The sequence below is a fragment of the Nematostella vectensis genome, chromosome 15, assembly GCF_932526225.1.
Source record: "Nematostella vectensis chromosome 15, jaNemVect1.1, whole genome shotgun sequence".
In the NCBI taxonomy this organism is placed as follows: Eukaryota; Metazoa; Cnidaria; class Anthozoa; order Actiniaria; family Edwardsiidae; genus Nematostella; species Nematostella vectensis.
The window spans coordinates 2751754-2767010 of NC_064048.1; the positions used below are offsets into that span (position 1 = coordinate 2751754).

Genomic DNA, 15257 nt, shown 5'->3' on the forward strand with positions numbered 1-15257 from the left:
GCAATAATCAGGATCCCAGGCCTGTCTTAGTCGGTTACGCCACGCACAGCTAGCTGAGATGTAGACTGAAAAATATCGGGGTCTTTTTCACGCTAGGTCTCTTGGACATTAGCATGTTGCTATAGTGAACGTAGTGTGGTAATTTTGCCATCACAGCACATTGTAACCTAGGTATAATATAATACCGCCTTTAGCATTTTCTGCTTTGCTCTGTCGCGCACGTGCATATGACATCTTCCGTGTTGCCTCTTTTAGCCTTTTGTTCTCCTGTACTGAGTCGCGCACGTGCATATCTTTCGTGCTCATCAGAAACAAAAAGGTAAACTGAATACCCCCCCCCCCCCCCCCCCTACCGACCTCACAAACAAAAATGTCTATGAATCTGGAAAATGAAGTTGTCCTTCTTGACTGAGTTGATTACCCAGTTATACAGTGAAGTTCATTATTATTACAGAGTCTGACATCTCTTCCTCTCCTTTTGGTTTCGGTCATCGTACTTTTTATTCCCTTTTTTTATGCATGCAAAATCTGTAAAATGGTGCAGGTTTGTGTTCAAATCATCCCCCCCCCCTCTCCCCTCAAAAGTCAAAGGATGCCAGTGAAGGAGTATGCATATACTTTTTTTTGTTAAAAATACTATTCTGTATTAAAAGGGAAAACGTCCAACTTATAAAACTTTGTTTGTTGTATATCATTTAATGGATTTGCAGGCTATACCACTTTAGAAGTTTATTTCCATTGTTTGTTTCTGTTAACTGGAGTAACATTAGCTATTAGGTTCTGCAACTACCCGATTTATGCTGTCCTGGATATTGCTTTGAGCACATTCCTCACTACAAACATGAGGAATAGGCTGGTGTGTATGTGGGGGGAGGGGTGGGTAGATACACCAGCCGACCATCAGATCACCCTGCTCCGTGTTAATCAAGGAAAGAATTTTATTGTTCTCTTTTGCGTTAGTTTATTTTTTTGTGTCCCGTGAGCAAATATAAATCTAATGTGTCTCAATCGCGAAAGAGAAAAAGAAAGGAGAGCAGTAAAAGAATCTCTTTTTTGCCGCCGTGAGTTTTCCACAGGAGTCCCATATTGGTCAAAAGAGGAATCCTTGTTGGGCTTCCTGTTTGTTTCACAAAAGAGATCAAAATGGCGGACGAGTCGTGTGGTGAGAAGGTTGGTAAAATCTACTCCCTTTCACCATTTTTACTGATTCTGGGATAGTATTTGTCTTTGATTGCGTTTTCTCTCTGGTTGTGTTATTCTCTAGAACTCTGTGGTTATGTATATGCTGCTGCTTTAGTTACTTTACTCAGTCTGTTAGTGTTCAATTTCTCCTGCTTTTTAAGGCATTGTCTTTGTTAGCTTGGGCGATCGTTAAAATCGATAGCGAGCAGGGGCGTAGCCAGGGGGGTGGACCAGGGGCCTGCCCCCCTTTATATATGAGACATTATGAAAAATACGGGAGAAAATGCCTTGAAAGTCCCTTTTGGGCCCCCTCCTGTTAAAAATTTTGGCTCACTGCTGGCGAGGGTGTGTGTGAGTAATTGATAATTATTGATTAAGTTCCCGTTATTTTATCCGATTATTTTCTCCAGAAACGTGTAACAGTCATAACCTTTTCACTATTTGCCGTACGAAACAGGACCATATTTGAAACAAAATGCTGCTCACATGAAGAAGTGCACTATTAAGGCAAAGCAAATCGTTTGGCTGCCCGCACTATTTGCTAAATGTGGTCAAATTTCGAACATGAATGTTTCACCTCTTGTTTTAATTTACTGATTATCTCAATCTCAAAGAAAGCAAGCCTATAACAGAACGTACAGACATAGCTGTCATTTCACCCACATTTGGCAGGTGTCACAAGATTTTGGACCTCATCAAGAGCCTGATTTGATGTTCATACATTCTCTGTATTCACCTGCATTGGCTCTCTTGGGTTTTTTCACATATTTACTGTATTCCATCGGATTTCACAAGATTCCTGTACAAGTTGGGCTGGCAGCTATGTACAGAGCAAACCCATGGCAGAACAGAAGAGTAGTTACAACAGGAAAGAGAGGCTCATTTTGTTTTGCTGTGAGAGCTGTGCAGTGACACTTTTTTTTAGTGTGACCCTTTATATGATAGGTGTTACAATTTGCGACTGTTGCCTACAAAATGATCTTGAATTATGCTGTGCGTTTTATCGATTATCCAATTGATAAAATCGATATCCGCTGGAAAAAGTGTCAGTATCAATTTTTATTGATAAACCCCAAAAATAGATATCAGTTCAATCATAATTATCAATTATTATCGATTTATCGATCAATTTTCCTACATTGATTTCTATTGATTGCCCAAGCCAGGAAACTATTGTTACTCATGCGGTATTTTGACAAACGCTCTTATGGGGTGCCTGTGTCTCTTGTTTTTTATATTGTGTTACATGTCCTTGCAAAAAGCACTAATAGCCAGAAAAAAATTACTTATTATCCTATCAACCCGGACATAAATGTACATATGCTCATTTAGAAAATGAATTTTAACCTTAAGCCTAAGGAATAGCCAAATGGGTGTGGTTTCTGATTTTTAAACCCTAAGGGATAGCAGATAAAACAAATGAATTATCAGGTTTCCGAGTTTTATTATTGACTGACCCCTGGTGGACCCCTGGGATAGCAGATTTCCAGAAGACCCTAGTGTTTGACAATAGCAGAGTTGTTGCCAGAGTTACAGTATCATTACTGGCAAAAAAATAAAACAACTAAAAAAATAAAACAACTAATGAGACGATCTTGGTTTCCCACACTTTATTGTTATTCATTAAAGATCAGCATGATTTATGTATTATGTTTGTTACATGTGTGTTTGGGGAATATAACTCATTAGTGATGCTTTCATTCTATTGTTTGTAATGCACTAGTCAATTGAAACCCCCACCCCCATGGTCTTGGGGAAGGGTGGGGGATTAGACTTTGACCCTGTACAAAACAGAGAAAAGCCCCCACCCCCTCGAGACAAAACTGCAGTCAAATGCCCCTACCCCTTGGGATGCAAACTATAGGCAACTACCCAACAACAAGTCATCTGAAATAAGCCTTAATCTTTCAAAGCCAGTACATTTCGGAGAGTACGTTTTGTACTAATACTTATGAAGATAACAATTACCAAAAAAAATGAAAAATAAATAATCTTCATCTTGCACTAGTTATCATTCATATTCGTTTTTGCACATTTCACCATGCAGCTTGCCACACGCTGATATATGAAATTGCTTGCTACAAAAGAGAAAGAGTCTCAAACCAGAAACTGACATGACTTTTGCACTAAGTACATTTGTGATGTTATTCATTTGTCCCCAAGCCCTCATGGTGGGGACAAGTCTTAAAGTAAAAAACTATCAATTCCCCCACCCCCTCGGGACAAATTCTCGTTCAAAAGTGCTCTAAACCCCCACGTCAACCCCACACTTCCCCGGGGCCATGGGGGTGGGGGTTTCAAATGACTAGTGCATAACAGTTCCTAAATACATTTCAATGGGAAATCAGCATATTTTTTAAAGGAGAAAATTACGACATTTTACCTCTACCACGCTTGCGAACACTTAAATCTCACAGTTCTCATCCATTTCCCCGCTAACAAGTCGTGTTATTCTTGGCAAACTGATTTCATGTCACCATCGGCGATATTCTATTTTACTTCTTCTCGTGATTTCATGGAAATTCGTAGCGCATGGTGCTTGTTTATTACTTGCTGGGAGGGATGAACCATCTTGAATGTTTTTCGCTCAAAATAAATAATAATTATGAAAAGGCACTGATTCCCCAAACTGACAAAAAATATTCACACGAACAGATGCAAAAATTCTTTAGGAAAGTCCAAATTGAATTTTAGTCACAGAAATCACGTAAGATGGGAGTCATTTGGAGCAATTTATAGGCACGATTGGAACGTTTTATAGGCTGCCATCAAAATGGCCGCCTTCAGATGTAAACACAGGAAACCACAAGAAGCCTAAAAGGTTTTTTTTAGGATCATTTAACTTGACACATTAACTGGCTATTTTTTAGATAGATAGATATTAACTACTTATTAACCGAGCGCGAGGGCTGTACGGAGAAATATCAGACCGAGGTCTCGAATGTACGGCCGAAGGCCCCAGGCCGAGGGCCGTGCTAAAAAGACCGAGGTCTGATTTTTCTCCGTAAAGCCCGAGCAAGCAAGGTTAATAAAAGTTTTATTGTATGGCTTTTAAAAATTAAAATGACGAGAAAACAAATCAACTTACGCTTTCGCGCGAATATCGATTAGTTTATCGATCGATCTCAAAAAGGCGGGAAAACAAGAAACACTCGTGCACGGTCAACTAAAAAAATGTGAAAAGAATGAAAATATTCAACAATATAAAACGACAACAAACCAAATAGACCTCGGAATGAGAGATATTGGTTATAATAGCCCTTCAGCCGTAAAAAGAAGAATGGTCCGAGGGGCCAAATGAATGGAAAGCGAAGCAAAAAGGTTACTTGGTTTATTTACCGTTCAGCGTTGTTTTCATCGTTATGACAAGCACCGTGATATAATTCAACGACTTTTCGGGCTATTTATTTCTATTTTCACCATTTGGAAGCTACAGGCTTCATCCCAAAGGTGCTATAGATCCAAACAAAGAGAAAGAAAGCCCAGATGTCAGTCTTCACGGCATGAATGGACTGTTTGGTGTGAAAACTCCACGGTATGTAGGGGGAAAAAATTTGGTGAAAGTAAAAAAAAAAACACCAAACACTTTTTGCTGCTTTTTGATGGTTTGGTGGAAATATTGCATTTACAAAGAAGCTCAGTATCTTAAAGAGACTCTTTTAGGTATTTGCATCCCTTGTTATTTATTCTTTTGTTTCGGGAAATTGACAAAACACAGGGAGTTTGAAACCGAGTTTTTCGTAAAGTCAATGATTCTAGATAAAATGACGATTAAAATGCCGTTTTCATGTGAAGATCTATAACCTTGGGAGTAAAAAGCCAGTTTTCGATGGTCATTTTACAAGTCAACTCACCATTTCGAGCTTTGGAGGTGAGCGGGCCGGTATCGCGGGGTCCGGATCGTAGGATACCGGACCTCACGAGAGCCAATTAGAGCGCTCGAATTGATGGATACCGGACCCCGAAAAAAAATATTTGTAAAAGAAAATTTTGACAAGAAGCGAGCGCCACCGATAGCCAAGAAATACAAAGCTAATTTATATCGGACAAACAAACAAAAGAATAAATAAAAAAAATAAAGATAGATATGTTTATTGAAAAACCTTTGGCAGCTCATTTACAATAATGAATAATAGGCATCAATCAGAAACACATACTACATACTCTCACATACGCTCTCATAAATGCTTCCAAAATTGTTTACACTGCTATTCTGGGTCTGTATGACCTGGAATTTTTTTTGTTTGGCTTTGGAGTGAAAAAAAAATGTCTGACTGTTTGGACAGACATATTTACTGGCCCTCCTCTAGTGAATTTTTTCCACGGATCTCCCAGAATGCTTTGCATTCCGTTATGGCGGCAAGAAGGTTTCAAAGCCTTTGGACATTGTGTTTTGAGGCCATTAAAATGGGGCTGGAGGATCAGAATAAAGGTATCTATTTGTGTCTTGAGCTGTGTTTGCTGATCTCTTTCCCTTGTGTGGAATTTTGCACGTTTTGTTGACAGGGTCGATTCTGTTGTTTTTCCTTGTTTGTTAAAATTTGTTGACATAACAGGTGTACTGTTTTATCTATCTCTAAATTTTCACGTAGTATGGTGGTATGTTGTATAATTGATTTCCTCCCGAAAATTATGAAGTGACTTGAAACCAAGATTGCGGTGTTTCCTGCTCTGTTTGATATTCTAAATTTTTTATTCAACTTTTATTACTATCCCATCTGTCAAAAAAAAATCTTCAAAAAACTGTTTGTTTTCTTTTCAGGGACAGGAGTGATTCTAGCCAGGACAATGGGTTATGGGAGATAAACAACAAAAGGAAATCATGGCAGAGAAGAAACCTATAAAGCAACCTTCTGATCAGTGTCAGAATTTGATATGCACACAGGAAATAAAAGTCGAGCCAGAACTATTTGATTTGAAAAGTATTGTAAAGGAGACATCAAAAGCATTAAATTTATCTGAGAAACCATATGAATGTGGAATGGGCTTTACCCAATCTGGAGCCCTGAAGAGACACCTAAGGATTGACTCAGGAAAGAAATCATACAAATGTGATGAATGTGGCAAGTTCTTTACCCAACATGCACACCTGAAGAGACACCTAATGACTCACTCAAGACAAAAACCGTACAATTGTGATGAATGTGGCAAGTGTTTTACCCAACAAACACACCTGAAGACACACCTAATGATTCACTCAGGGCAAAAACCATACAATTGTGATGAATGTGGCAAGTGCTTTACCCAACATGCACACCTGAAGACACATCTAATGATTCACTCAGGGCAAAAACCATACAATTGTGATGAATGTGGCAAGTGCTTTACCCAAATAACACACCTAAAGAGACACCTAAGGATTCACTCAGGACAGAAACCATACAAGTGTGATGAATGTGGCAAGTGCTTTACCCGAAAAGCAAACCTAAAGACACACCTAGTGATTCACTCGGGACAAAAACCATACAAATGTGATGAATGTGGCAAGTGTTTTACCCAACAAACACACCTGAAGACACACCTAATGATTCACTCAGGACAAAAACCATACAAATGTGATGAATGTGGCAAGTGCTTTTCCGAATCTGGTAACTTAAAGAAACACCTAGTTATTCACTCAAGACGGAAACCATACAGATGTGATGAATGTTGCGAGTGCTTTACACAAAAAACACACCTGAAGACACACCTAATGATTCACTCAGGACAAAAACTGTAATGTTTGGGATTCCTGTTTGTATGACCGCAAGGTTTTCTGGGTAACAGCAATAAACAACGACAGTCCGCCATTACTGTTTATTCGTTTTGATCCTAAGGTTTTTCTCAAATACATTACATTTTTTGGCGACGAGGATTTCGGAAATGGCAACCTACGGCAAAATAGACGAATTCGACAGAGATTCTGATTCATGGGAACAGTATATCGAGCGTCTAAACTTCTATTTTGAAGCAAATGGAGTAACTACGTCTGACGATGACTTGAAAATACGCCGTGCAATCCTCCTCAGTTCGGTAGGGAAAAAAACCTACAAATTAATGTCTGATCTGCTGGCCCCAGCGAAACCTGGAGAGAAATCTTATGCTGACTTGTGCACCTTGGTAAAGAGCCATTTCAACCCAAAACCGAGTGAAAGCGTGCAACGGCACAAGTTCAATAACCGTTTCAGATTGAGCGGGGAGAACGTGTCTGACTTTGTAGCGGCTCTACGAAACATGGCAGAATACTGCAATTTTGGTGGCAGTCTGGAAAATATGCTGCGTGATCGTCTGGTGTCTGGAATTAACAATGAAAGAATCCAAAGGCGTTTGCTATCAGAAGAGAACTTAACTTTCAAAAAAGCTTACGACATTGCTTCGTCTATGGAAACGACCGCACAGCACATGGCCGATCTTCAATCTGCTCCTTCTACGTTAAGTTCAACGTCTGCATCTGTAAAAAAGGTCAGTTCTTCGCCCTTACCGCGTTCTAAAAGCGAAAATAAAGAGTGTTATCGTTGTGGAAAAAATCACCACCCGTCAAAATGTCGTTTCAAGGAGGCCACGTGCCATTATTGTAAAAAGAAAGGACATATTGTTGCCAAATGTCTCAAAAAAGCAAAAAAGTCGTCCGAGACAACCAAGCCAAATTCAAGCCACCATCCAAAACAAGGGAAACCAGCAATTCATGTCCTGGATACTGATAAAGAAATAGAAGATGAAGATATATATCCATTGTTTGCTGTCAGTCAAGGCAACCGCCAAAATCCGTATTTAGTAGATGTTGAATTAAATGGTCTTAAAGTTCAAATGGAACTGGACACTGGTGCATCACTTTCAGTAATCGGAGAGGACATTTTTGATCAATTGAAGAACATTGAGGGTTCATCTCTCAATCTGCAAGATACCAAGCTAACCTTGAAAACATACACCGGGGAGACAATTCCAGTTTTAGGAAAGCTTGTAGTGGAAGTCAAGTACAAGGACTTTTTTGAACACTTGCCAGTTATAGTTGTACAAGGCAAGGTGCCCAGTCTCTTTGGACGAGATTGGTTACAACATGTTAAGTTGTCATGGCCAGAGATTTTCCTAGTTCAAGTTGTATCCCCTGATGTGTCTGACCTGCTAAAGAAACATGAAAATTTATTCAAGGAAGGACTAGGGACAATTCAAGGAGTGAAAGCAAAGATATACGTTGATCCTCAAGCCAAACCCAAGTACTTCAAACCTCGCACGTTAGAATATGCACGACGTCAGAAGGTAGAGAGAGAATTAGACCGTTTGTTAGAAGAAGGAACAATTCGTCCAGTTCAATTTTCGGAATGGGCAACACCCATTGTGCCCATTGTCAAATCTGATGAGTCTATACGCATTTGTGGAGACTTCAAAGTTACTTTGAACCAAGTTAGCAAACTTGACAATTACCCAATTCCTAAAACAGAGGATCTGCTAGCTCAACTTGGAGGTGGAGTGCAGTTTACAAAACTAGATCTGAGTCAAGCTTATCAACAACTTGAGTTAGATGAAGAATCAAAGAAGTACACCACTATCACCACTCATAAAGGCCTATTTGAGTACAATAGACTGTGCTACGGCATTGCCTCAGCCCCTGGGATTTTCCAACGCACAATGGAAAATTTACTGCAGGGTATTCCGAATGTTGTAGTACGAATAGATGATATTCTCATTGCCGGGAAGACATCAGCAGATCATCTCAAAAGTCTAACAGAAGTCCTGTCACGTCTGGACAAAGCTGGCGTCCGTCTTAAACGTTCGAAGTGCATTTTTCAAGCACCTGAAGTCACTTACCTGGGACACCGCATAGACAAAGATGGTATCCACCCCCTTGACGAGAAAATCAAAGCAATTCAAGAGTCACCGAGACCTTCTAATCTGAAAGAACTGCAAGCCTTTTTAGGCATGCTTAACTATTACGCTTGTTACATACCTAACATCACTACAATACTATCTCCTTTACATCAGCTGTTAGTCAAAGACACACCTTGGAACTGGAGTGAAGCACATGAAAAATCTTGGAACCAAGCCAAGTCCACACTTCACTCTTCACAACTTCTAGTGCATTACAGCTTGGAAAGAGAGTTAACCCTTGCTTGTGACGCATCACCATATGGTCTTGGTTGTGTTATTTCACATGTGATGGATGATGGGACTGAACGTCCTATTTCATATGCCTCACGTACTCTGTCCCCAGCCGAAAAGAACTATTCACAGCTCGACAAAGAGGCAGCAGCCATCATGTTCGGGGTGAGGAAGTTCCACTCATACTTATATGGACGGAGTTTTACCATCTACACTGATCACAAACCCCTGCTGGGTCTGCTACAGTCAACTAAACAAATACCGACCTCAGCCTCACCACGCATATTGAGGTGGGCGGTATTCCTGTCAGGCTACTCATACACTTTAGTATATCGAGAAGGCCAGAAAAATGGTAATGCCGATGGCCTGAGCCGGCTGCCATTGCCAAATGAAACCAGAAATGTTCCAGTGCCTGGCGACATTATGTTTGTAATGAATCATCTTGAAGTCAACACACCCGTTAAAGTCAAGGACATTGAGCGTTGGACCTCAAAAGATCCTATTCTTAGTGCAGTACGACACCAAGTAATGTCCGGTTGGCCCAATTCAAATGATCGCATTGAGTTCAAGCCCTACTCTTATAGAAAGCACCAACTTAGCTGTCAGGATGGCTGTCTACTCTGGGGCTCTCGCGTAGTCATTCCTCCTCAAGGAAGAGTCAAGCTTCTCCAGGAACTACATGATGGACATCCTGGAATGGTTCGCATGAAAATGTTAGCCCGAAGCTATTTCTGGTGGCCTGGCCTAGACGCGGATATTGAGCAAAAGGTGAAAGATTGCACAAGCTGCCAAAGTAATGCTAAGGCACCTTCTACTGCACCCCTACATCCGTGGGAGTGGCCGTCTAGACCTTGGTCTCGCATACATATTGACTATGCAGGACCTTTCGAAGGACACATGTTCCTGGTGATCGGTGATGCCTATAGTAAGTGGATCGAGGTATTCAAGACAAACTCCAGTACTGCTGCAGTAACCATCCAGAAGTTAAGAGAATGCTTCTCAGTACATGGACTGCCTGATATCATTGTATCTGATAATGCAACTGCCTTCATAGGTGAAGAATTTGCCCTTTTTATGTCTGAGAATGGCATAAAACACATCACTTCAGCACCTAAACACCCAGCATCCAATGAATTTGCTGAAAGATATGTTCGCACTTTCAAGGAAACAATGAAGAAGATGGGAGGGGAAAAGGAAAACTTAGACACGAAGTTAAGCAGATTTCTACTAAGCTATCGTACCACACCTCATGCAACCACTGGTAAAACACCTGGTGAGCTATTAATGAACCGGAAGCTGAAGACGCGCTTGGACCTGGTAAACCCCCTTAGTCAGGACACAATTCGCACTCGTGTAGAAGATAAACAGCTCGCACAGAAGAAACAACACGACAATCTAGTGCCACTCAGAGAATTTCAAGTGAATGACCCAGTATTTGTCAAGAATTTTTCATATGGTCCAAAGTGGTTATGTGGAACAATTATTCAACAGTCAGGACCGGTTTCGTATGTCGTTCAACTCAGTTCAGGTGGAGTGTTTCGACGACATGTTGACCATCTTCGCCTGAGGACAAGCACACCCACAGTCGCCAATGATCTTCAGAGTTCAACAGAATTGGCCCAAGTTCCAATGCAAACAACTGTACCCAAGCAGATTCCAGAGGAATTTAAGGAACCTGAGATCACAGTTCCAGAACCTTCATTGGAACCGAAGAAGACAGAGCTTCCAGCTTCTGAACCTGCAAGTACTCTGCGAAGAAGTACTCGACTCAAAACCACACCTACTCACCTCAAAGACTATGTATGTTAATTTTAAGCAGCATATCACACACTGTGTACATTTTTCCGGATCTGATGGATTGACAACTTGTCAAGAACTTGTCATGGACATTGTTGTTGTTTTTTACTTATTGACATGTTGTGTGTATAAATTTGATAGTTTTACTGGCCTCAGCAAGCAAGTATCTTTTAGTTGTAAACTTGGGTGGGGCAGTATGTAATGTTTGGGATTCCTGTTTGTATGACCGCAAGGTTTTCTGGGTAACAGCAATAAACAACGACAGTCCGCCATTACTGTTTATTCGTTTTGATCCTAAGGTTTTTCTCAAATACATTACAAAAACCATACAATTGTGATGAATGTGGCAAGTGCTTTACCCGAAAAGCAAACCTAAAGACACACTTATTGGTTCACACAGGACAAAATCCATACAATTGTGATGAATGTGGCAAGTGCTTTGCCTTAAAAGCACACCTAAAGAGACACCTAGTGATTCACTCAGGACGAAAACCATACAATTGTGATGAATGTGGTAAGTGCTTTGCCCTATCTGGTTCCCTAAAGAGACATGTAATGATTCACTCGCGACAGAAACCGAAATTAAAATGTGATTAATGTGGCAATTGCTTTACCCGACAAACACAACTGAGGACACACCTAAGTATTCACTCAGTACAGAAACCATACAAATGGGATGAATGTGGCAAGTGCTTTATCCATTCTAGAGCCCTGAAAACACATCTAATGATTCACTCAGGAAAAAAAAAACATACAAATGTGATGAATGTGGCAAGTGCTTTTCCGAATCTGGAAACTTTATGAAACACCTAATTATTCACTGTAATTCAGTCTTTACTGCCAAGTGGTTAATAAACAATTATCATCATCATCATCATCATTATTATTATTATTATAACCTTACAAATGTAATGAATGTAGCAAGTGCTTTACCCAACATACATACCTAGACTTTATTGAAACACGGTACAGACATCAGTTACTTTTACAAAACATTAAAATATCAAAATATATGCAACTGTTTTTCATGTCTGCCGTGTGGTGAGCCTAGCCCAGCCTTAGAACATTACATTGTGTAAGTAACTTTTTTAAAAGTTTTTTTTTAAAAATTCATTGAGGGTTGATCTAAGTTCGGGGGGGGGGGGAAGTTTATTCCACAAAATTGCCCCACTATATTAAAATGGCCTCTTCATGTTATTGTTACGTGGTTTGGGTATGGCAAGTATTCTCTTTTGGTCTCGTAGGTTGTATGATTTAAAATACAAAAAAAAATTCTTGAGTAAGATAATCAGGGGCGAGGTGGTATATAAGGGACTTAAACATGATAAAAGATTTCTGTTTTGACCTTTTGATGGACACCCAGTCCCATCCAAGCATCCGAGCAAATCGCTAGAGCTGGTGTCATAGTTTGTTTGACTAATGACTCTCGCAGCACGATTCTGAAGCTCTGCAAGGTTTGCTACAAGCCCATCCCAGACTGCACTACAGTACTGGAAATGTGGCTATATCAAAGATTCATAAATTGTAATTGCATTTTTACTGTCAATAAATAGTCTTATGCGCTTCAGTGCCCCATAGCTGCGTATACCCTCTTAGAGATCTCCTTAATATGGCTCGCCCAGGACAGGGTGTCGTCAGTTTAACCCAAGTGATTTCACATGGTGAACTTGCTTAACATGGTTGCCATTAATGGATATATCTATCTTGGAGTCTGCCTGAGTTTGCAATTTCTGTCTTGAGCCAATCACAATAATGTCTGTTTTAGCTATATTTAAGCTTAGTTTATTTGAGATGAGCCATGAATTTAGTTTTTTTTCGTTGTTCATTTCTAATTGGAGATCACCAAGGCTCACACCAGAAAAGCTTACTGAGGTATCGTCAGCATTCTTCCTAGGAGTGCCGACATTCAGGCAGTTCGGCAAATCATTTTATGTATATCAAAAAGAGTAAGGGCCCAATTATTTAACCTTGAGGTACACCATGGAAGATCACCTGGGGTCCTGAGAGATGCCCATTGATGAAACATTTTTGGGTTCTGCAATTTAGATAAGATTTTAACCAATTTATGGCATTCTGGTCAATTCCATATTTTTAAAGCTTCCCAATGAGAATTCCATGGTCTATTGTATCAAAGGCCTTTTTAATATCAATCCAAAAAAAAAAAACATTAAGTAACCCCATGTCTATATTGACATTCCATGTATTTGTAGCCTCAAGAAGGGCTGTTAAAGTACTGTGGAGTGACCGGAATCCTGATTGGTTGCTACATAGAATATTGTTGTCGTTAAAAAAATTGGAAAGTAAAGGCAGCTCGTTCAAATATTTTTGCCACCGCCGAAATTGCAGATATTAGGCGGTAGTTAATCATATCAGACTTAACCCCTTTTTTAAAAATGGGTCTTATTCGGGCCTGCTTCCACTCAGGTGGGAAGATTCCAGTGTATAGTGACTGGTTAAAAATCTCCTTCTCGGGGACCCAGGGCGTCGCGGAGGCGAGCGCGGCGGAGAGGGAGGGGAGAAAGAATATTTGGGTAAGGTAATCCGCCGCGCTCGCCTCAGCTGACCTCCGCGACGCCCTGGGTCCCCGAGGATGTAAAAATCTGGTAAGTGAAGGAGCTATTATTTCCGAGGTCAGTTTTTAAGAGCTTGCTTGGGATTTTATCTAAGCCAGTTGCCTTTTTGCCATCAATTTGTTATAGTTTAAGAATGTCTCTTGTTTTAACACTATTAAAGATGAAGGTTTATTTAGGTTGATTAACATATGAAAACGGGCTGGTATCAGCGGCAGGAATTTCTTTCGCCTTATCTGCATCACTTGCCGTAAAATGGTCATAAAAGGCATCTGCTATATCCGCTGCAGAGTTTATAGAACCCAGTGTTTGTTTTGATTTCCAAAATACGAGACGTAGCTGACTGCCGGCCTTGAGCTTCATTAATTAATTTCCATGTTTTCTTGGGATCGTTTTTTTTTTTTTTGCTTGCTCAAGACCAGAAGTTAAATAATGTTTTTTTGGCAGCCTTAGTTGCAGCATTTGTTCGTTTCGTGATCGCTTGAATTCCTGCCAATCTTAACTATGTATTGTTTGAATGAATTGCCTTTTTCCTTAAGTATCCCCTATTGTGCATTAAACGGATCATATCAATATTTGGGTGACTTTCATACCCACTCGGCCGACCTCTTGGAGGCCTGGGTCTTAGGGCTTTTCAAGATCAGTGAGAAAAAAATTTGACCGAGCGGTCAAGTTTTTTTTAACAAATTTTGGCCTCGAGTCTCAAATTGACAGGAATAAGCATTTTTCACCATGTTTTCTGGAGATCCGGGAGCGGGAAAACTTTAGCTCTTCTAAATATGGGCATCAATGCCCATATAAGGCAATACATACGAAGGACACTATATGTGGGGAATATGTTTGATAAGGTCTTGTGTGATCCACGGGGACCTTTTCTTTTTTGTTCCTTTCTTTCTTAACGGGGCATGATTATCTAACACGGAAATGAAGTTTGATTTCCATACTACACACATATCATTTAGATCTGAATTGATACGGTCACAATCACGTGAACATATTGGTGCACCCCTTTACACCAACATGACACCGAGTTTGGTTGTCATACGATGTTTCTTTAGTGAAATATAAATATATTTTTATTCTGATGAAGTCAGCTTATATATGCTTTTAGTGACGTTATTGATGACGTCACAATCACATAGGACCATATTGGTTTCTTGACACAATGTCAGATACCAAGATTGGTTGTCATACGATGCTTATGCGGACGGACGGACATCGCGTCACGAAAACTCGAGTCGATGCCCGATGGGTTATTTTTCTCGGGACCCCCCCCCCCCCCCCTCAAATGCAAGTCCAAAAATCGTGACCCCCCCTTGACAGGGCGCCCAAAAATTTTCAACCCCCCGCACCCCCCCCCCCCCCCCCCCCCTAACAACCAACACCAACTCCACATTTTTATATTCAATATTTATATCTCTTTAAAACCACAGAGACTCGATGTACATACTGAGTGTAACTGTTTGAATATAACCTTTACTAAAGTATAGATCAGCTAGCATGGCAATTTTGTCCTATTTAATTTAAGTACGAATCTTCACTTTCGCTAGTTTAAGAGTGGCACAGAGATAAACAAAAAATACCGGTGTCGCTAGAAAACTACTACGTCATCGACGACATCAACAAAGACAT

General features: G+C 40.3%; 2 protein-coding genes across 3 annotated transcripts; both read left to right on the plus strand.

Moving 5' to 3' along the window:
* Positions 1–1091: 1091 nt before the first annotated feature.
* LOC116617355 (gastrula zinc finger protein XlCGF7.1-like) lies at positions 1092–7058 on the plus strand. Of its 2 annotated transcripts, none has more exons than XM_048722751.1 (2): positions 1092–1170; positions 5945–7058. In XM_048722751.1, exon 2 carries the CDS (start codon positions 5978–5980, stop codon positions 6899–6901), a length of 924 nt encoding a protein of 307 aa, XP_048578708.1. In that variant the 5' UTR covers positions 1092–1170; positions 5945–5977; the 3' UTR covers positions 6902–7058. The 2 variants fall into 2 exon arrangements, with proteins under 2 accessions (XP_048578708.1, XP_048578709.1); XM_048722752.1 differs by lacking the exon at positions 1092–1170 and adding an exon at positions 1177–4717.
* LOC5510820 (uncharacterized protein K02A2.6-like) lies at positions 6937–11211 on the plus strand. The gene has a single exon (XM_048722750.1). It carries the CDS (start codon positions 7045–7047, stop codon positions 11065–11067), a length of 4023 nt encoding a protein of 1340 aa, XP_048578707.1. The 5' UTR covers positions 6937–7044; the 3' UTR covers positions 11068–11211.
* The last annotated feature ends 4046 nt before the right edge of the window (positions 11212–15257 follow it).